Consider the following 22,747-nt stretch of genomic DNA (forward strand, 5'->3'; position numbering starts at 1 on the left):
GTCAGAGACTGCATAAAACAAGAGGTTCAGAAAATGCTTGAACTGGGAGTGGTTGAGCACTCAGAAAGTCCATGGGCCTCTCCTGTGTTACTTGTACCAAAGCCTCATTCCAAAGATGGAGAGAAGGAAATTAGGTTTTGTGTAGATTACCGAGGTCTCAACCAGGTAACTAAAACTGATGCTCACCCTATACCCAGGGCAGATGAGCTAATAGATACACTGGCATCTGCCAAGTATCTAAGCACCTTTGATTTGACTGCAGGGTATTGGCAGATCAAGTTATCAGAGGATGCTAAAGCAAAAACTGCATTTTCAACCATTGGAGGGCACTACCAATTCACAGTAATGCCTTTTGGGTTGAAAAATGCACCTGCCACTTTTCAGAGGTTGGTGAATACAGTCCTGCAAGGGTTAGAGGCTTTTAGTGCAGCATATCTAGATGATATAGCTGTCTTTAGCTCTACCTGGGATGATCACCTGGTCCACCTATGGAAAGTTTTGGAGGCCCTGCAGAAGGCAGGCCTCACTATCAAGGCTTCAAAGTGCCAGATAGGGCAGGGGAAAGTGGTTTATCTGGGACACCTTGTAGGTGGAGAACAGATTGCACCACTTCAGGGGAAAATCCAAACTATCATAGATTGGGTTCCCCCTACAACTCAGACCCAGGTGAGAGCCTTCTTAGGCCTCACTGGGTATTACAGGAGGTTCATAAAGAACTATGGCTCCATAGCAGCCCCTCTTAATGACCTCACTTCAAAGAAGATGCCTAAAAAAGTATTGTGGACAGCTAGCTGTCAGAAAGCTTTTGAGGAGCTGAAACAGGCCATGTGCTCTGCACCTGTCCTAAAAAGCCCCTGTTACTCCCAAAAATTAATTGTCCAAACTGATGCATCTGAATTAGGGGTAGGGGCAGTCTTATCATAACTTAATTCTGAGGGCCAGGATCAACCTGTTGCTTTTTTCAGCAGAAGGTTGACCCCTAGAGAAAAGCGTTGGTCTGCCATAGAGAGGGAGGCCTTTGCTGTGGTCTGGGCACTGAAGAAGTTGAGGCCATACCTGTTTGGCACTCACTTCATTGTTCAGACAGACCACAAACCTCTACTTTGGCTAAAACAAATGAAAGGTGAAAATCCTAAATTGTTGAGGTGGTCCATATCCCTACAGGGAATGGACTATGCAGTGGAACATAGAGCTGGGAGTACCCACTCCAATGCAGATGGACTCTCCAGATATTTCCACTTAGACAATGAAGACTCATCAGGTCATGGCTAGTCTTATTGTCCTTCGTTTGGGGGGGGGTTGTGTAGGAAAGTACCATCTTGCCTGGCATGTTACCCCCATATTTCACTGTATATATGTTGTTTTAGTTGTATGTGTCACTGGGACCCTGCCAGCCAGGGCTCCAGTGCTCATAAGTGTGGCCTGTATGTGTTACCTGTGTGATGACTAACTGTCTCACTGAGGCTCTGCTAACCAGAACCTCAGTGGTTATGCTCTCTCATTTCTTTCCAAATTGTCACTAACAGGCTAGTGACCAATTTCACCAATTTACATTGGCATACTGGAACACCCTTATAATTCCCTAGTATATGGTACTGAGGTACCCAGGGTATTGGGGTTCCAGGAGATCCCTATGGGCTGCAGCATCTCTTTTGCCACCCATAGGGAGCTCTGACAATTCTTACACAGGCCTGCCACTGCAGCCTGAGTGAAATAACGTCCACGTTATTTCACAGCCATTTACCACTGCACTTAAGTAACTTATAAGTCACCTATATGTCTAACCTTTACCTGGTAAAGGTTGGGTGCTAAGTTACTTAGTGTGTGGGAACCCTGGCACTAGCCAAGGTGCCCCCACATTGTTCAGGGCGAATTCCCCAGACTTTGTGAGTGCGGGGACACCATTACACGCGTGCACTATACATAGGTCACTACCTATGTATAGCGTCACAATGGTAACTCCGAACATGGCCATGTAACATGTCTAAGATCATGGAATTGTCACCCCAATGCCATCCTGGCATTGAGGAGACAATTCCATGATCCCCCGGGTCTCTAGAACAGACCTGGGTACTGCCAAACTGCCTTTCCCGGGGTTTCACTGCAGCTGCTGCTCCTGCCAACCCCTCAGACAGGTTTCTGCCCTCCTGGGGTCCAGCCAGGCTTGGCCCAGGAAGGCAGAACAAAGGACTTCCTCAGAGAGAGGGTGTTACACGCCCTCCCTTTGGAAAAAGGTGTCAGGGCTGGGGAGGAGTAGCCTCCCCCAGCCTCTGGAAATGCTTTGATGGGCACAGATGGTGCCCAGCTCTGCATAAGCCAGTCTACACCGGTTCAGGGATCCCCCAGCCCTGCTCTGGCACAAAACTGGACAAAGGAAAGGGGAGTGACCACTCCCCTGACATGCACCTCCCTTGGGAGGTGCCCAGAGCTCCTCCAGTGTGCTCCAGACCTCTGCCATCTTGGAAACAGGTGCTGCTGGCACACTGGACTGCTCTGAGTGGCCAGTGCCAGCAGGTGACGTCAGAGACTCCTTCTGATAGGCTCTTACCTGTGTTGCTAGCCTATCCTCTTTCCTAAGTAGCCAAACCTCCTTTTCTGGCTATTTAGGGTCTCTGCTTTGGGGAATTCTTTAGATAACGAATGCAAGAGCTCATCAGAGTTCCTCTGCATCTCTCCCTTCACCTTCTGCCAAGGAATCGACCGCTGACTGCGCTGGAAGCCTGCAAAACCGCAACAAAGTAGCAAAGACGAGTACTGCAACCTTGCATCGCTGATCAAATCAAATCATATCAAATCATTAACATTTATAAAGCGCGCTACTCACCCGTGTGGGTCTCAAGGCGCTAGGGGAAAGGGGGGGGGGGGGTTACTGCTGCTCGAAAAGCCAGGTTTTTAGGAGTCTCCGGAATGCGGAGTGGTCCTGGGTGGTCCTGAGGCTGGTGGGGAGGGAGTTCCAGGTCTTAGCTGCCAGGAAGGAGAAAGACCTCCCACCCGCCGTGGAGCGGCGGATGCGAGGGACGGCAGCGAGCGCGAGGCCAGAGGAACGGAGGAGGCGGGTCGGGACGTAGAAGCTGAGGCGTCGGTTGAGGTATTCCGGTCCCTTGTTGTGGAGGGCTTTGTGTGCGTGGGTGAGAAGTCGAAAGGTGATCCTTTTGCTGACTGGGAGCCAATGCAGGTGTCTCAGGTGTGCGGAGATGTGGCTGTTGCGGGGTACGTCGAGGATGAGGCGGGCCGAGGCGTTTTGAATGCGTTGCAGGCGATTTTGGAGTTTGGCGGTGGTCCCAGCGTAGAGGGTGTTGCCGTAGTCCAGGCGGCTCGTGACGAGGGCGTGGGTCACGGTTTTTCTAGTGTCGGCGGGGATCCAGCGGAAGATCTTGCGGAGCATGCAGAGGGTGAGGAAGCAGGCGGAGGACACGGCGTTGACTTGCTTGGTCATGGTGAGAAGGGGGTCCAAGATGAAGCCGAGGTTGCGGGCGTGGTCTGTGGGGGTCGGTGCGGTGCCGAGGGCCGTGGGCCACCAGGAGTCGTCCCAGGCGGACGGGGTGTTGCCGAGGATGAGGACTTCCGTTTTGTCAGAGTTCAGCTTTAGGCGGCTGAACCTCATCCAATCTGCGACGTCCTTCATCCCCTCTTGTAGGTTGGTCTTGGCGCTGGCGGGGTCCTTGGTGAGGGAGAGTATAAGTTGGGTGTCGTCGGCGTAGGAGGTGATGATGATGTCGTGCTTGCATACGATGTTGGCGAGGGGGCTCATGTAGACATTGAAGAGTGTCGGGCTGAGCGATGAGCCTTGAGGTACGCCGCAGATGATCTCGGTGGGGTCTGAGCGAAACGGTGGGAGGTAAACTCTTTGGGAACGGTTTGAGAGGAAGGAGGCGATCCAGTCCAGGGCCTGGCCTTGGATCCCGGTGGAGCGGAGGCGAGTGATTAGGGTGCGGTGACAGACGGTGTCGAAGGCAGCCGAGAGGTCGAGGAGGATGAGGGCGACTGTTTCACCGTTGTCCATCAGGGTTCTGATGTCGTCTGTGACTGAGATGAGGGCGGTTTCCGTGCGGTGGTTGGTTCGGAATCCGGTTTGTGAAGGGTCGAGCAGGTTGTTGTTTTCCAGGAAGGTGGTCAGCTGTTTGTTGACGGTCTTCTCTATTACCTTGGCTGGGAAAGGCAGGAGAGAGATGGGGCGGAAGTTTTTCAGGTCGCTCGGGTCAGCCGTAGGTTTCTTTAGGAGGGCGTTGACTTCGGCGTGTTTCCAGCATTCGGGGAAGGTAGCAGAAGAAAAAGAAGAGTTGATGACGGCCTGGAGGTGCGGGGCGATGATGTCGTCGGCTTTATTAAAGATGAAGTGAGGGCAGGGGTCCGAAGGGGCGCCGGAGTGGATAGAGTTCATGATGGATTTGGTTTCTTCAGTGTTGATGTGGGTCCAGTTGTTGAGGGTGAAGGCCGGGGGTGCGGGTTCGGTGATGTTTGGTTGGGTCTGGTGTCCGAAGCTGTCGTGGAGGTCGCTGATCTTGCGATGGAAGAAGGTGGCGAGGGATTCGCACAAATCCTGTGAGGGCGTTACGGCGTTGGCGTTGGGGTTGGAGAACTCCTTGACGATGCTGAAAAGTTCTCTGCTGTTGTGGCTGATTTTGTCCAGTCTGTCGGTGAAAAAGTTCCTTTTGGCAGCGCGGATCAGGTGGTGGTGTTCGCGGGAAGCGTTCTTGAGGGCGGTCATGTTGTCAGCAGTGTGGTCCTTGCGCCAGGCCTTCTCGAGAGTGCGACAAGTTTTCTTTGATTCTTTGAGGGTGTCAGAGAACCAAAGAGGTTTTTTGGTGTTGGTCTGTCGATGCGTGCGTTTGAGGGGAGCAAGGTTGTCTGCGCAGTTGGAGATCCAGTTTGTGAGGCTGAGGGCTGCGTCGTTGGGGTCGGTGGTGAGGGCGGGTTGGTTGGCGGCGAGTGCGGAGAAGAGTTGCTCTTCGGGGATCTTGTTCCACTGTCGACGAGGGATGGGTTGAGTGTGGAGGTGGCGGGTCTTGCGTCGGAATGTGAAGTGGACACAGCTGTGGTCGGTCCAGTGTAGAGCGGAGGTGTGGCTGAAGAAGATGTGTTTGCTGGCGGAGAAGATAGGGTCGAGCGTGTGTCCGGCGATGTGGGTGGCGGTGTTCACCAGTTGCTTGAGGCCGAGGTTGGCGAGGTTGTCGAGCAGGGCGGTGGTGTTGGGGTCGTTGTTCTTTTCCAGATGGAAGTTGAGGTCGCCTAGGAGGATGTAGTCCGGCGAGGCGAGGGCGTGCGGGGAGATGAAGTTGGCGATGGTGTCGCTAAAAGGGGCGCGTGGTCCGGGGGGACGGTAGACGAGGGATCCTCTGAGGGTGGTCCTGGGGTCGGTGCGAAATTGAAAATGCAGATGTTCAGCGGCGAGAGGGGTGTCTTCGGTGGAGGTGGTGACGCTGATGGAGTCTTTGAAGACGATGGCGATACCTCCTCCTACTTGGTTGGTGCGGTCTTTTCTGGAGATCTTGTAGCCTTCGGGGATGGCAGTGGCGATGTCTGGAGCTGATGAGGCGTTCATCCAGGTTTCCGTGATGAAGGCGACGTCCGGAGCTGTGGAGTCCAGGAGGTCCCAGAGTTCAACTGCGTGCTTGTGGACAGAGCGAGCGTTGACCAGGATGCACTTGAGGTGGTTGATGGCGCGTGGGCTGGTGGTCGTGGTAGTTGCGTGGTGGAAGATGCGTTTGCAGGAGTTACAGGCGAAGGGTCCATGGGTGCGCTTGGGGTGGGCTTGGAAGCAGGTGTTGGAGCGCCCGGGGTTGAGGGCGTGGAGGGTGGTGGGGTCGTAGCGGGTCAGCGGGTAGGGGAGGGCTGGGGACCAGGGGTCGTGGCACTGGGCGCGGGCCAGGCGCGGACGGGCGCAGACGGGTGCAGACGGGCTTGCCTCTGGTGCGCCAGCGGCACGGTCGCGCAGCGGCCGCCATAAGAGGGAGGGGGGGGGAGGGGTCAGCTGGGGGCGAATGGGAGCTGGGGGGCGGTGGCGTGCAGGAGGTCGCGGCGGGAAAGCGCGAGGGAGGGGGGGACAGGTAGAGAAGAGCTTGGAGAGGGGGGTTTAAGGGTGGAGGGGGGTGAGTGTTAGAGTTTTAGGAGAATAGGGAGATAGATAGGAGTAGGGTTGAAAAGATAGGGGAGGGGGGTGGTAGAGGTGGGTGAGGGTGAGAGGTAGAGTGAGAGGATAGGGAGATAGGTAACAGAGGGGGTGTCGGGACGGGGGGAGAGATAGGGAAATAGATAGATGGAGAGATAGGTGGAGAGATAGAAAAATAGGTAGATAGGAAGAGGGGGTGAGTGAGGGAGTTAGGGGGAGAGATAGGTAGAGGAGTGAGGGAGGCAGGTAGCGAAAGGGTAGATGTGGGTGATAGTGAGAGATAGGTGGAGAGATAGAGGGGGGTGAGGCAGGAGCAGGAGGGCAGAGACAGGAGTCGGAGAGGACCGAAGAACAGAAGAAGCGAAGAACACAGAAGACCGGAAGAACACAGAAGAACAGAAGAGAAGGACACAGAAGACCGGAAGAACACAGAAGAGAAGAACACAGAGGACCGGAAGAACACAGAAGAACCGAAGAACACAGAAGAACAGAAGAGAAGAACACAGAAGAACAGAAGAACACAGAAGAACAGAAGAGAAGAACACAGAAGAACACAGAGGAAGATGCAGGGGACGAAGAAGCAGAAGAGCAGACGAACAGAAGATCAACAAAGAAGATACAGAATACGAAGAGCAGAAGGCAGAAGACCACAGAGCAAGATGAGGAAGAAGAGAGGCGACAGGAGAGGCTGAGGAGCACACAGAAGAAGAGAGAAGACGGGGAGAAGAAGAGTGCAGAAGAAGATTGCAGAGGAGGAGCGAGGAGGAAGAGACAGAGAGGAGGAAAAGAAGCAGGAGCAGGAGAGAGGGTGAGTAGCGCGGGGCAGGGCGAGGGGCTGGGAGGTGGGGGGTACTTACTGTGAGGTGGGTCTCAGGAACTCAGGAACCTGGAGGAGCTGGAGGAGCTGCAGCGGCAGGGGGAGCGACCTACCCTTGGGTCAAGGGTCGCTACCACTGTCGCGCAGCGGCCGCCATAAGAGGGAGGAGGGGTCAGCTGGGAGCGAATGGGAGCTGGGGGGCGGGGGCGTGCAGGAGGTCGCGGCGGGAAAGCGCGAGGGAGGGGGGGACAGGTAGAGTGAGAAGAGCTGGGGGAGGGGGGTTTAAGGGTGGAGGGGGGTGAGTGTTAGAGTTTTAGGAGAATAGGGAGATAGATAGGAGTAGGGTTGAAAAGATAGGGGAGGGGGCTGGTAGAGGTGGGTGAGGGTGAGAGGTAGAGTGAGAGGATAGGAAGATAGGTAACAGAGGGGGTGTCGGGACGGGGGGAGAGATAGGGAAATAGATAGATGGAGAGATAGGTGGAGAGATAGAAAAATAGGTAGATAGGAGGAGGGGGTGAGTGAGGGAGTTAGGTGGAGAGATAGGTAGAGGAGTGAGGGAGGCAGGTAGCGAAAGGGTAGATGTGGGTGATAGTGAGAGATAGGTGGAGAGATAGAGGGGGGTGAGGCAGGAGCAGGAGGGCAGAGACAGGGGCGGGAAGAGACAGGAGTCGGAGAGGACCGAAGAACAGAAGAAGCGAAGAACACAGAAGACCGGAAGAACACAGAAGAGCAGAGGAGAAGAACACAGAAGACCGGAAGAACACAGAAGAACAGAAGAGAAGAACACAGAAGACCGGAAGAACACAGAAGAACAGAAGAGAAGAACACAGAAGAACCGAAGAACACAGAAGAACAGAAGAGAAGAACACAGAAGAACTGAAGAACACAGAAGAGCAGAGGAGAAGAACACAGAAGACCGGAAGAACACAGAAGAACAGAAGAGAAGAACACAGACGACCGGAAGAACACAGAAGAACAGAAGAGAAGAACACAGAAGAACCGAAGAACACAGAAGAACAGAAGTGAAGAACACAGAAGAACCGAAGAACACAGAGGAAGATGCAGGGGACGAGGAAGCAGAAGAGCAGACGAACAGAAGATCACCAAAGAAGATAAAGAAGACGAAGAGCAGAAGGCAGAAGACCACAGAACGAGATGAGGAAGAAGAGAGGCGACAGGAGAGGCTGAGGAGCACACAGAAGAAGAGAGAAGACGGGGAGAAGAAGAGTACAGAAGAAGATTGCAGAGGAGGAGCGAGGAGGAAGAGACAGAGAGGAGGAAAAGAAGCAGGAGAGAGGGTGAGTAGCGCGGGGCAGGGCAAGGGGCTGGGAGGTGGGGGGTACTTACTGTGAGTTGGGTCTCAGGAACTCAGGAACCTGGAGGAGCTGCAGCGGCAGGGGGAGCGACCTACCCTTGGGTCAAGGGTCGCTACCACTGTCGCGCAGCGGCCGCCATAAGAGGGAGGAGGGGGGGGGAGGGGTCAGCTGGGGGCGAATGGGAGCTGGGGGGCGGGGGCATGCAGGAGGTCGCGGCGGGAAAGCGCGAGGGAGGGGGGGACAGGTAGAGTGAGAAGAGCTGGGGGAGGGGGTTTAAGGGTGGAGGGGGGTGAGTGTTAGAGTTTTAGGAGAATAGGGAGATAGATAGGAGTAGGGTTGAAAAGATAGGGGAGGGGGGGTGGTAGAGGTGGGTGAGGGTGAGAGGTAGAGTGAGAGGATAGGGAGATAGGTAACTGAGGGGTGTCGGGACGGGGGGAGAGATAGGGAAATAGATAGATGGAGAGATAGGTGGAGAGATAGAAAAATAGGTAGATAGGAGGAGGGGGTGAGTGAGGGAGTTAGGTGGAGAGATAGGTAGAGGAGTGAGGGAGGCAGGTAGCGAAAGGGTAGATGTGGGTGATAGTGAGAGATAGGTGGAGAGATAGAGGGGGGTGAGGCAGGAGCAGGAGGGCAGAGACAGGGGCGGGAAGAGACAGGAGTCGGAGAGGACCGAAGAACAGAAGAAGCGAAGAACACAGAATACCGGAAGAACACAGAAGAGCAGAGGAGAAGAACACAGAAGACCGGAAGAACACAGAAGAACAGAAGAGAATAACACAGAAGACCGGAAGAACAAAGAAGAACAGAAGAGAAGAACACAGAAGAACCGAAGAACACAGAAGAACAGAAGAGAAGAACACAGAAGACCGGAAGAACACAGAAGAGCAGAGGAGAAGAACACAGAGACCGGAAGAACACAGAAGAACAGAAGAGAAGAACACAGAAGAACAGAAGAGAAGAACACAGAAGAACCGAAGAACACAGAGGAAGATGCAGGGGACGAGGAAGCAGAAGAGCAGACGAACAGAAGATCACCAAAGAAGATAAAGAAGACGAAGAGCAGAAGGCAGAAGACCACAGAACGAGATGAGGAAGAAGAGAGGCGACAGGAGAGGCTGAGGAGCACACAGAAGAAGAGAGAAGACGGGGAGAAGAAGAGTACAGAAGAAGATTGCAGAGGAGGAGCGAGGAGGAAGAGACAGAGAGGAGGAAAAGAAGCAGGAGCAGGAGAGAGGGTGAGTAGCGCGGGGCAGGGTGAGGGGCTGGGAGGTGGGTCTCAGGAACTCAGGAACCTGGAGGAGCTGGAGGAGCTGCAGCGGCAGGGGGAGCGACCTACCCTTGGGTCAAGGGTCGCTACCACTGTCGCGCAGCGGCCGCCATAAGAGGGAGGAGGGGGGAGGGGTCAGCTGGGGGCGAATGGGAGCTGGGGGGCGGGGGCGTGCAGGAGGTCGCGGCGGGAAAGCGCGAGGGAGGGGGGGACAGGTAGAGTGAGAAGAGCTGGGGGAGGGGGGCTTAAGGGTGGAGGGGGGTGAGTGTTAGAGTTTTAGGAGAATAGGGAGATAGATAGGAGTAGGGTTGAAAAGATAGGGGAGGGGGGGTGGTAGAGGTGGGTGAGGGTGATCCTGCCGCCTTCTCGACTGTTTTCCTGGTGGTGCATGCTGTGGGGGTAGTCTGCCTCCTCTCTGCACTAGAAGCTCCGAAGAAGTCTCCTGTGGGTCGACAGAATCTTCCCCCTGCAACCGCAGGCATCACCGACTGCATCACCGGTCCTCTGGGTCCCCTCTCAGCACGACGAGCGTGGTCCCTGGAACTCAGCAACTCTGTCCAAGTGACTCCCACAGTCCAGTGACTCTTCAGTCCAAGTTTGGTGGAGGTAAGTCCTTGCCTCCCCACGCCAGACTGCATTGCTGGGTACCGCGTGATTTGCAGCTGCTCTGGCTCCTGTGCACTCTTCCAGGATTTCCTTTGTGCACAGCCAAGCCTGGGTCCCCGACACTCTAACCTGCAGTGCACGACCTCCTGAGTTGTCCTCCGGCGTCGTGGGACCTTCTTTTGTGACTTCGGGTGAGCTCCGGTTCACTCTTCTTCGTAGTGCCTGTTCCGGCACTTCTGCGGGTGCTGCCTGCTTCTGAGTGGGCTCCTTGTCTTGCTGGGCGCCCCCTCTATCTCCTCACGCAATTGGCGACATCCTGGTCCCTCCTGGGCCACAGCAGCATCCAAAAACCCTAACCGCGACCCTTGCAACTAGCAAGGCTTGTTTGCGGTCTTTCTGCGTGGGAACACCTCTGCAAGCTTCTTCACGACGTGGGACATCCATCCTCCAAAGGGGAAGTTCCTAGTCCTCTTCGTTCTTGCAGAATCCACAGCTTCTACCATCCGGTGGCAGCTTCTTTGCACCCACAGCTGGCATTTCCTGGGCATCTGCCCTCTCCCGACTTGATCGTGACTCTTGGACTTGGCCCCCTTGTTCCACAGGTACTCTCGTCCGGAAATCCATAGTTGTTGCATTGCTGGTGTTGGTCTTCCTTGCAGAATTCCCCTATCACGACTTCTGTGCTCTCTGGGGAACTTAGGTGCACCTTGCACCCACTTTTCAGGGTCTTGGGGTGGGCTATTTTTCTAACCCTCACTGTTTTCTTACAGTCCCAGCGACCCTCTACAAGCTCACATAGGTTTGGGGTCCATACGTTATTCGCATTCCACTTTTGGAGTATATGGTTTGTGTTGCCCCTATACCTATGTGCTCTCATTGCAACCTATTGTGACTGTACATTGCTTGCACTGTTTTCTATTGCTATTACTGCATATTTTTGGTATTGTGTAGATATATCTTGTGTATATTTGCTATCCTCATACTGAGGGTACTCACTGAGATACTTTTGGCATATTGTCATAAAAATAAAGTACCTTTATTTTTAGTATATCTGTGTATTGTGTTTTCTTATGATATTGTGCATATGACACCAGTGGTATAGTAGGAGCTTTGCATGTCTCCTAGTTCAGCCTAAGCTGCTCTGCTAAGCTACCCTTTTCTATCAGCCTAAGCTGCTAGACACCTCTTCTACACTAATAAGGGATAACTGGACCTGGTACAAAGTGTAAGTACCCCTTGGTACCCACTACAAGCCAGGCCAGCCTCCTACATACAGTCTCTAGAAGGAGGCGAAACTCATGTTTGGAAAGATAACATCGACTAAGGATCTAGGCTCTTGTATTCAAGAAACCTGCCAGAAAGCTGGCAACCAGCCAACTCCCCTATACTTGAGCCCCAGCCCACAGCCTCAGCACTTCCTGGTAGAGAGGTTGAGGATTTGTAAGAATTTGGACAGGCCACCATGGAGGGAGGGTGGGTTTGCCTTCAGGGCCAGGTGAATTGCCCGTAGTTTGATTAGGTTGAAATGGAATTCTAGCACCTCTGGAGACCAAAGTCCTATGATCTCCAATTCCTCCAGATAAGCACCACACTCCAAGATGGATGCATCTGCCAGCATGATGGCTACTGCTGATGGTGGGCAAAAAGTCTTCCCAGAGGACAGGTTCCCCTTTACTGAGCACCACTGGAGCTACATTGCAGTGTCTGGGGGATCCCAGTGATGTCTGTCAGCTCTCCCCATATTTGAAACATTGCAGGTGGAGACACCACTGGAGAACCCTCATGAGTCAGTGTGCATAAGTAACCAACAGAATGCAAGAAGCCAGTAGACTCAGAAAGTGAAGTACACTCAGCTCTGACAGATACAGTCTCCAAAGCTGCCCATATGAACAGGAGGCACTGAGAGGGTTTCAGGTGTGTCCTTGGAAGAATGATGGAAAACTGCAAGTTTAATAGCAGTGATACTGTAGTATTCAAGTGGTCTGGTAACAGCTGCAGCTACCTTTCCTTCAGCAGCCAAACTCCCAGGTGTGGGAATACTGAGATGCCCTGACCTGCACAGATGTACCAGAGCCACTGCCATCATCTTGGTGAAGACCCTGGGAGCCAATGTTAATAAGAATGGGAAAAAATTAACTGGAGTACATCTGGTGTACCTGCACAATCAATATGCATAAGTTCACATCCTACAAGCAAGATGTACCATCCAGTCATCCAATGCCAGAGCCAAAAGCACCTGGGCAAAGGACAGCATCTTGTTTTTTTCCTGAAGAGGAAAGAATTCAAGACCCTGAGGTCCAGGATAGAATGCAGGCCACTGTGCTTCTTGGGCACAAGAAAGTAATGGGGATTGCAACACTGCCAGATATCTTGCTTTGGGACTAACTCCACCATTCCTTTCTACAATAGTGCCACAACCTAATGCTTAAAGATGCAGATGTGCTCATCTGATTGGGAGGATATGATTGGGACAGGAACAGCATATCCAACTTTTATGTTGTAAAGGCCCTACATCCCATTTTGAATCCATGCCAGGTCTTCAAATGGTGCTCTAGTCTTGCACCCCACAGGCTTCAGGGGAACCTGACAAGAAAAGCTAAAGCGGTTTTCTGGGTGTCACTGGAAAGCATGAAGAAGAGTAGGAGGGCTGTTGGGCCTGTATACCTTTGGTTCCACCAAGTTCTTTGTACTGACACAGGAGCTGATGTGTCTGCTGGCCTGGCTAAGATGGCTACTGTTGATGAAAGAGCAACACTTTTAAGTAGCTGCAAAACTTGTGGCGCTGTTTATGAAATTTCCAGGCAGGGAAATTCAATCCCAAAGACCAAGCAGTGGCTGAACCCTGCTTAAATTTCATGTTTTTTCCAAAATTCAAGACCCATCAAAGGGCATGCTCATTACATTTGGCTAACTATCCTCAGAAAAACAGTTCAGCAAAGCCAAGTGTGTCCTCTGAGAGAAAAAGAAGATTCCATGGCTCTAGCAACCAAATTCATGGTATCCCGACCTGCGTCAGCATTTGTTTCACTGGACCCTGTCTATTCCAAACTACCTTTACAAAATTGCCCTTGATATGGTTTGAGAGGCATGGCACCACCCCATCTGCCGTTTCCCACAGTGTATGGGTGTACGTGCCCAAACAGCATGTGACATTCATGGTCCCAAGTGCCAGACTCTGTGAGGCAAACACTTTATTCCACGCTTATCATTTTTTAGACTTCCAATCTGGTGATGTACTGGAGAAGGAGTCAGGATCCTATGTCACGCAAGGGAAAGCTTGCAGTACCAGCTTTCTTGTGAAGAGGGGGATGGCCAAAAGGCCAGATCCCCAGCACTGACCAATAGCGGCAGGCACCCTGTTGGCTCACTGCTGGTATAGAAGTAAGCTTGGCCAAGCCACCTTGATGGGCTCCATGAGGACTTCATTAATTAGAGCAACAGATACAAGACAGCAGAAGTGGAGTGGAGGTTCTCCGTCAAAAGGTCTGCCTTGTTTCTCCCCATTAGCTAAGACAGTTCTAGCACCTCTGGTGCTTTTTTGATCACCAATTTAATTTTTTTACCTCTCTGAGGCAACATTGAAGGTTATTCGATTTCTACCTTCGGACAGCTACCTGGGCTACTTGCATTCCGAACAGCTAAGTAATCAGGTGTGTCTGCGGTGGTAGGACATTAAAATTGCTGCCTCACTCCTATCATCATCGTGGTCTATTGTGTGGAGCATTAGGATGTGATCCGAATCAGTTAAAAATATGTTATTTATTCTTTGTCACTAGTCATCTCTAGGGAAGGGTCTGGAACGGAGATTCCTCCATCTCTACTGGATCTTCACTACCAATCTCTGCGCCTGCCCGCTTTAGTGAATGAATGTCTTTTTGTTTAATAAAGACTCCAGAACCGGAGGCGATGTTGGCATTAGTGGAGGAACTGCTGGCTAAACTCTGGGCACCAATGCAGCTCCAGGACCTTAGGATGTCTGTTGTTGACTTTCACTGGGGAAGGACCCGCTGGGGCCCGAGGGTGCACGAGAGGGGTCTTAGGCACCACAGAAGATAATCAGCATGACCTGTATGAAGGATGTGACCCGTACTGATTTGGTACAGGAAATTCTGGGTATTCTGGAAGAAGGTGGAAGAGGGTTTAACACCAGAACAAGGGCAAACAGCTGCACAGGGGTCAGCCTTAGTTCTTCCACTGGGGGACTATCTACCAACTCTGGTTCAGAGGAAGACTTATTTGATTGAGGAGGGGATAAGTGCAAATATCGATGTTTGTATGTGGAGTCATCTTACCAGCACCAATTGTGGTGCTTCCTCTTTCAAACTTGCATTTTAGAATTGACCATGCATTGTTACAACAGAGAAGTACTGAGTCTTGTTCCATCTAAACAGGAAGGGACCTTATTAATTCTTAAAGTATGTCATGGATCACATCATTGAGAGGTACTGCACATGAGAATAAATGGGCCATTATTCTCCCTAAGAATAACTGGTCATTGGGCTATCTGAGAATGTTCACGACATTATCCCACCTGAAAATAAACTTATCATTGGAGTACCAGAAAATGGACGGGGCAATATCTCACCTGAGAATATGCTGGTCATTAGACCACATGAAAACAGACGGGGTATTATCCCACCTTAAAACAAACTAGTCAGACTACCTGAGAATGGACGTGGCAGTATCCCACCTAAAAATGTACTGGTCATTAGATCACATGCGAATGGACTGGGCCTTATCCCATCTAAAAATAAACTAGTCAGACTACCAGAGAGCGGATGGGGCATTATCCCACCTCAGAATATAGGGGTCACTAGACCACCTGAGAATGGGCGAAGCTTTATCCCACTAGAGAAAATACTTGTTAGTAGCCTACCCGAGAAGGGGCCGGGCATTTTCGCAGTTAGACTATAGTGGTCATTATACCACCTGCCAATGGACGCAGCATTATTGTACCTACATTGAGCCGAACATTATGCAAACTGAATTTTTTAGATATTCTCTTATGTAAGAATAGATCTGATGCCTACAAAATGCTTCCGGGACCTGGAAAACAGCAGGCAAGAGCAGAAGCTAACACAAATTTGTAAAATGAAAAGGTTTTGAATTCCTTGTTGAAACTGGGTTTTTTGGTCCTGTTACAGGGGTTACAGGCAGATTATTCCAAATTTTAAGTGCCAAATAACAGAATAACTATTCCCCAACACATACTCTTTTTTCCAAGTCACAAGAAAATTGGAATGGTTTGCAGAAAGCAATGGGTAGGATGGAGCACTTCTACAGCAGTAAGCACAGCTCCAAAATCTGTCCGAGCACACTTTACAAGCTATACAGAGGTAGTTGAACTGAACTGGTCATTCTCTTGATCACTCGTCGTGCTTCAGTTATGTGTTTAAACTTTGCAATATTTCTGACGATACTAACAGCAAAATTCTGCATACTTTGCAGCATTGCCAGATAGTTGGCCTGGAGCACCAAATACTGTTATAGTAACTGATCTGCAATAGAACACATGTGTCAAAAACCTTCCTTTCTGCTCCCCAGGTAAGCAAGGGATAACTTTCCTCAGGAACCTTTAAACATTATTTGCCATAAGAATACACTGGGCTTTAACTGGTCTGAGAATAGATACAGCTTTATCAGGCCTTTGAATGGACAGGGTTTTAAATGGAATAGCAATAAATGGGACTTTACATGACTAAAAAATGGATACGACTTTATGTAGCTTGGGAATGAACCAAGCTTTATCTGGATGAGGCTGTACTTGGCTTATCAAAGGACTGAGCATTATCTGTTCAGATAATGGAGTGGACTTCATCATTATTCTGAATGAGCCAGGCTTTATCTACTTGAGAGGATTTTCAGACTTGAAAATGGACAGGGCCTTATCTTGCCCGAGAATGGACCTGGCTTTGCCTGACTGAGACTGGTCTGGGCTTTTTCTGGCCTGAGCACCGGCCAGTGTTTATCTGATCTGCAACTGGACTGAGCTCCATCTCGCCTGAGAATGGATGGGGCTTCATACGGCCCTATAATGGACCTTGCTTTATGTGGCCTGAGAATAGATGACGCTTTATTTGGCCTGGCAAAGGACCAGGCGTTATCTGCCGTGAGAATGAACTGGGATGTACCTGGCCTGGCTTTATGTAAACAAAAACTGACTGGGTTTCAGAGACTTGAAAATGGACAGGGCTTGACCTGACCTGCGAATGGACTTGGATTTACCTAACTGAGAATGGACTGGTTTTTTTCTGGCCTGAGATCTGCAAATTGACTGGGATTTCTCACCTCGTCTGAGAGTGGATGAGGCTTTGTACGACTCAAGAATCGGTGACATATTATGTAGTCCGAAAATGAACCACGCTTTATCTGGTCTAAGAATGGATGGAGCTTAATATGGCCTATCAAAGGACTGGGCATTTTCTCTCGCGAGAATGGACTGGGCTTAATATGAACAATAAATCGACCATGCTTTACCTACTGGAGAATACCCTAAAATTTACAGACTAGTAAATGGAAAGGGGCTTTATCTGGCCTGAGAATAGACCTCGCTTTACCTGACTGAGGTCGAATTGTGAATTTTCTGGCCTAAAAATGGGCCAGTGTTTGTCTGACCTGCAAATGGACTGGGCTTTATTTCACCTGAGAATGGATGGGGCGTTATATCACCCGAAAATTGATTCTGCTTTATGTGGCCTGAGGATGGATGAAGCTTCTTTTGGCCTGACCAAAGACCGAGCATTATCTGTTCTGAGAATGGGTGGGGTTTGATGTGAACCGAGAATGGATGGAGCTTTATGTAACCGAGAACTGACTAGGCTTTCATCTTTGTCTGATCGGATAATGAAATTCACCAACAAGAAACAACACAAGCAATCATTGAAATCTACTTAAACTCATACAAATGCAGTTGATGAAAGGATAAATAAGTTGTTTATAAAATTCTAAAAAACTTAGGCCCATATTTATACTTTTTGACGCAAAACTGCGCTAACGCAGTCTTGCGCCAAAAAAATTAGCGCCGGCTAACGCCATTCTGAAGCACCATGCGGGCGCCGTATTTATTGAATGGCGTTAGCCGGCGTTAGCCGACCGGCGCTGTCTGGTGTGCGTGAAAAAAAACCACGTACACCAGGCAGCGCCGGCGTAGGGAAAAATAGCGTTTGGGCGTCCAAAAATGGGGCAAGTCAGGCTGAGGCAAAAAAATCGTCTTAACCCGATTTGCGCCATTTTTTGGGCGCCCAGACGCCATTAACATGACTCCTGTCTTAGCAAGGACAGGAGTCATGCCCCCTTGCCCAATGGCCATGCCCAGGGGACTTCTGTCCCCTGGGCATGGTCATTGGGCATAGTGGCATGTAGGGGGCACAAATCAGGCCCCCCTATGCAAAAAAAAATAAAAAAAAAAATACTTACCACAACTTACCTTTTCTTCCCTGGGATGGGTCCCTCCATCCTTGGGTGTCCTCCTGGGGTGGGCAAGGGTGGCAGGGGGTGTCCCTGGGGGCTTGGGAGGGCACCTCTGGGCTCATTCTGAGCCCACAGGTCCCTTAACGCCTGCCCTGACCCAGGCGCTAAAATCCGGCGCAAATGCAGATTTTTTAGTCCCGCCCACTCCCGGGCGTCATTTTTGCCCGGGAGTATAAATACGACGCTTATGCATCGCAGTCATTTTTTAAGACGGGAACGCCTACCTTGCATATCATTAACGCAAGGAAGGTGTTCACGCAAAAAAATGACGCTAACTCCATGAACTTTGGCGCTAGACGCGTCTAACGCCAAAGTATAAATATGGAGTTAGTTTTGCGTCGAATTTGCGTCGAAAAAAACGACGCAAATTCGGCGCAAACGGAGTATAAATATGCCCCTTAGGCCCATATTTAAACTTTTTTAGCGCCGCATTTGCGTCATTTTTTGACGCAAAAGCGGCGCAAACTTGCAAAATACAATTGTATTTTGTAAGTTTTCGCCGTTTTTGCATCAAAAAGCGGCGCAAATGCAGCGCTAAAAAAGTATAAATATAGGCCTTAGTAAAAACAGAACAACAGAGGGCTGTTATACATTGCAAACACATGCCTTACCCAAAGTTTTAGATTTTATCAGCCACGATGGGTACATACATTTAGAAACAGAAAACACGGCATACATCTTGAATCAGTTTTGCATATTCTTAGCAAATTTATCTAGTCCAGTATGCCCATAAACTGACATAGTGGATCGACACATTTAGCCTTAGGTCTAGAATAGGCCGTGCAAAAACAGTAAACGTCCCTCTGTTTCCTCTGCCATGTGGCATAAAGGACATAGTTTGGATTTAATTGGGGATGATGTCCAAGCAAATGTAAAAATAGCTAATGGCAAAACACCATATCTAAATTTTAAATGCAAAAATCTTAAAAGTGGTGGAGTTTATAATCTAACAATTGCTTACTCTTAAATACAGGTTTTTGATGCAAAAATGCTTGTGATGAAGTGCCCAGGGCTATTGAAGATTCCCTTTGCACCATGAATGATTCCCAGTACCTGGCTTTCGCTCTGGCAACTGTGGATGGCGAGTAGAGGATGGGTTATACTAGTTGTCTCTCAGGCCAACTTCTAATAGAGACCTCTTAATATACCTTAGCCAGGGGATACTCAATACTCGTTGCTTGAGTAATAAATAATATAGCGAAGCGCATCCCTAAATGGTCTTAACACATCAACAGTCCAAATATGAAGCCAATACAGTAGATGCCGCAGTCTGGTAGGTTCCACAATAGGCTTCAATGTGAGATCTAACCTTAACGGTGGAAAAGGGGTATCCTAGCCAAGGATTGTTACGGACCTTATGAATTTGTTCTCTTTGATTCTTAGGTTTGTTACATCACAGTGCCTCCAGAGCTCGGCATCATAGAATTGCTTAGGCTTTATACATTTCGATTACAGCAGATATCAGGTGCGAAGAAGTGCATTTAGCAAACCTACGGATGGCTGAAGCCCTGTGCGTCACGAGGAGGGAGCTTTTTGTAGGTTGTGACGTCCATTTATTAGAGTTACTTTGTATGATTCACAGATTATTAAATTCATTGACTCACTCGAGAAGCTTCATCTGGCCTCAGAAATGGATGGAGTTTTATATGGCCTGACATAGGACCAATCATTATCTCTTCTGAGAATGGGCTGGCTTTATCTGGCATGAGAATGGATGGGGCTTTATATAACTGGGGACAACTAGGATTTGATTTTTATTGTCAGATTGGATAGTGAAATCCATCAACATGATACAGTATAAACAAACATTGAAACCTATGCAAACTCATACAAATGCAATTGACAAAAGGATAAAAAAACAGACAGGGCCAGACCTGGCAAAGGACCAATCATTATCTCTTCTGAGAATGGACTGGCCTTTACCTGACCTGAGGATAGGCTGAGCTTTACCATACCTTGGAACAGACAACCCTTTATCAAATAATGGCTGACCCCATTTCAACACCCTTGTTACTGCCTCTCCTGTGTCCCTGAGAAGTCTAAATGTGCCTTCCTGACTTCTCGGACTGAGAGACTGGAGGGTACAGGAAGCACGCCAAGCCTCTCCCCAGCACATGAGCCCATCTCACCTTCTTGTTCTTCTCGAAGAAGTCTTTCAGGAGGGCGTCCAGCTCGTTCTCATCAATGAAACCATTACCGTCCTAGGGGTGGTCAGGGGATGAGGCAGAGGAGAGAGCGATAGAGTAAAACAAGCTTTATCAGGGGGCATTTTGGCACTCACACATAAATTAAGGCTTTAAATCAATTGAAAACAAAAATGTGATGGCAACCCTTGGCTTAAAAACTGCTGGGAATATAAGAGGAGCATTTTCCATCATTTAACATTTCTGTGCAATTACAGAACAGAGCCAACTCTGATCAGCCTCACACCTGCTTAAACAACCCCGCCAGCACAACCAACTAAAACACATATCTGTGTCTGACTGCTCTTAGTACAGTCCTCCAATAACAAACCAGACTCCTCCACGCTACCTAGTTATGAATTTCTTAAAGGGACAAGTGCATTCAGCCATGTGAGTCCTTAATAACTTTTAAAATGTCAGGATGTACAGTTGCAACACATCTTTTGGCTTTCTATGACAAAATGCCCTTTTGGGCTCCAGTGTGCCGTAAAAAATATAAACATTTAAATTCTCCAACATGTTTACCCCTTCTTTCTCAGAACCGTCTCGCCGCCTCTCGCTAGCGTGCTCCCACCTCTCGCGATCGCAGCGGATTTCTCTACTATGCCTGCTTCATTCGCACCTGGTTTGATCATGACGTAAAGAGTTGAGGTGATGGAATCACGATTTGGTACCTCAAATGCATAATGTTAACCACAGTCCTAGCGTGCTGTGGTGCTCCAGCACTCGTTTGTCTTGCTTTAATGACTGATGCTGATTCTGGTACAGTCCTAACACCCTGCTGGCTTCCACTCCATGTGAAACATCTGGCAGTAAAGCGTTCACTGGAGCAGGAGACCTTTTTTCCTCTGTGTCCCCAAGTATGGAGTCTCCCTCGGTGTACTGCTTGTACTATACTGATTCTGGTTCCATCGCAGTCCCCCAACTCTGTTGACTTCCTTTATGCGCCTCTGAGGCTCCCACTGTGTACCGGGTGTACTATACTGACTCTGGTCCCATGGTAGACTCTGCTGGCTTCCTTTATGCGCCCCGGAGTCTCCCTCTGTGCACTGGGTGTACTATACTGACTCTCTGCTGGCTTCCTTTATGCGCCCCTGAGCCTCCCTCTGTGTACTGGGTATACTATACTGACTCTGGTCCCATGGTAGACTCTGCTGGCTTCCTTTATGCGCCCCTGAGTCTCCCTCTGTGCACTGGGTGTACTATACTGACTCTGGTCCCATGGTAGACTCTGCTGGCTTCCTTTATATGTCTGAGTCCCCCTCTGTGCACTGGGTGTACTATACTGACTCTCTGCTGGCTTCCTTTATGCGCCCCTGAGCCTCCCTCTGTGCACTGGGTGTACTATACTGACTCTGGTCCCACGGTAGACTCTGCTGGCTTCCTTTATGCGCCCCTGAGCCTCCCTCTGTGTACTGGGTGTACTATACTGACTGGTCCCATGGTAGACTCTGCTGGCTTCCTTTATGCGCCCCTGAGTCTCCCTCTGTGCACTGGGTGTACTATACTGACTCTGGTCCCACGGTAGACTCTGCTGGCTTCCTTTATGCGCCCCTGAGCCTCCCTCTGTGCACTGGGTGTACTATACTGACTCTCTGCTGGCTTCCTTTATGCGCCCCTGAGTCTCCCTCTGTGTACTGGGTGTGCTATACTGACTGGTCCCATGGTAGACTCTGCTGGCTTCCTTTATGCGCCCCTGAGTCTCCCTCTGTGCACTGGGTGTACTATACTGACTCTGGTCCCATGGTAGACTCTGCTGGCTTCCTTTATATGTCTGAGTCCCCCTCTGTGCACTGGGTGTACTATACTGACTCTCTGCTGGCTTCCTTTATGCGCCCCTGAGCCTCCCTCTGTGCACTGGGTGTACTATACTGACTCTGGTCCCACGGTAGACTCTGCTGGCTTCCTTTATGCGCCCCTGAGCCTCCCTCTGTGTACTGGGTGTACTATACTGACTGGTCCCATGGTAGACTCTGCTGGCTTCCTTTATGCGCCCCTGAGTCTCCCTCTGTGCACTGGGTGTACTATACTGACTCTGGTCCCACGGTAGACTCTGCTGGCTTCCTTTATGCGCCCCTGAGCCTCCCTCTGTGTACTGGGTGTACTATACTGACTCTGGTCCCATGGTAGACTCTGCTGGCTTCCTTTATATGTCTGAGTCCCCCTCTGTGCACTGGGTGTACTATACTGACTCTCTGCTGGCTTCCTTTATGCGCCCCTGAGCCTCCCTCTGTGTACTGGGTATACTATACTGACTCTGGTCCCATGGTAGACTCTGCTGGCTTCCTTTATGCGCCCCTGAGTCTCCCTCTGTGCACTGGGTGTACTATACTGACTCTGGTCCCATGGTAGACTCTGCTGGCTTCCTTTATGCGCCCCTGAGCCTCCCTCTGTGTACTGGGTATACTATACTGACTCTGGTCCCATGGTAGACTCTGCTGGCTTCCTTTATATGTCTGAGTCCCCCTCTGTGCACTGGGTGTACTATACTGACTCTGGTCCCACGGTAGACTCTGCTGGCTTCCTTTATGCGCCCCGGAGTCTCCCTCTGTGCACTGGGTATACTATACTGACTGGTCCCATGGTAGACTCTGCTGGCTTCCTTTATGCGCCCCTGAGTCTCCCTCTGTGTACTGGGTGTACTATACTGACTGGTCCCATGGTAGACTCTGCTGGCTTCCTTTATGTGTCCCTGAGTCTCCCTCTGTGTACTGGGTGTACTATACTGACTCTGGTCCCACGGTAGACTCTGCTGGCTTCCTTTATGCGCCCCAGAGTCTCCCTCTGTGCACTGGGTGTACTATACTGACTCTGGTCCCATGGTAGACTTTTCTGGCTTCCTTTACGCGTCCCTGAGTCTCCCTCTGTGTACTGGGTATACTATACTGACTCTCTGCTGGCTTCCTTTATGCGCCCCTGAGCCTCCCTCTGTGTACTGGGTATACTATACTGACTCTGGTCCCATGGTAGACTCTGCTG

General features: G+C 50.3%; 1 protein-coding gene across 1 annotated transcript in view; it reads right to left on the reverse strand.

Moving 5' to 3' along the window:
- Positions 1 to 22,747, reverse strand: part of CALB2 (calbindin 2) — a 153,570-nt gene that overhangs the window by 10,405 nt on the left and 120,418 nt on the right. Inside the window, exon 10 of the mRNA XM_069217466.1 lies at positions 19,715 to 19,786. Coding sequence (XP_069073567.1) covers positions 19,715 to 19,786 — 72 coding nt within the window. The remainder of the gene's footprint in view (positions 1 to 19,714; positions 19,787 to 22,747) is intronic.

The sequence above is a fragment of the Pleurodeles waltl genome, chromosome 12 (assembly GCF_031143425.1).
Source record: "Pleurodeles waltl isolate 20211129_DDA chromosome 12, aPleWal1.hap1.20221129, whole genome shotgun sequence".
Lineage (NCBI taxonomy): Eukaryota > Metazoa > Chordata > Amphibia > Caudata > Salamandridae > Pleurodeles > Pleurodeles waltl.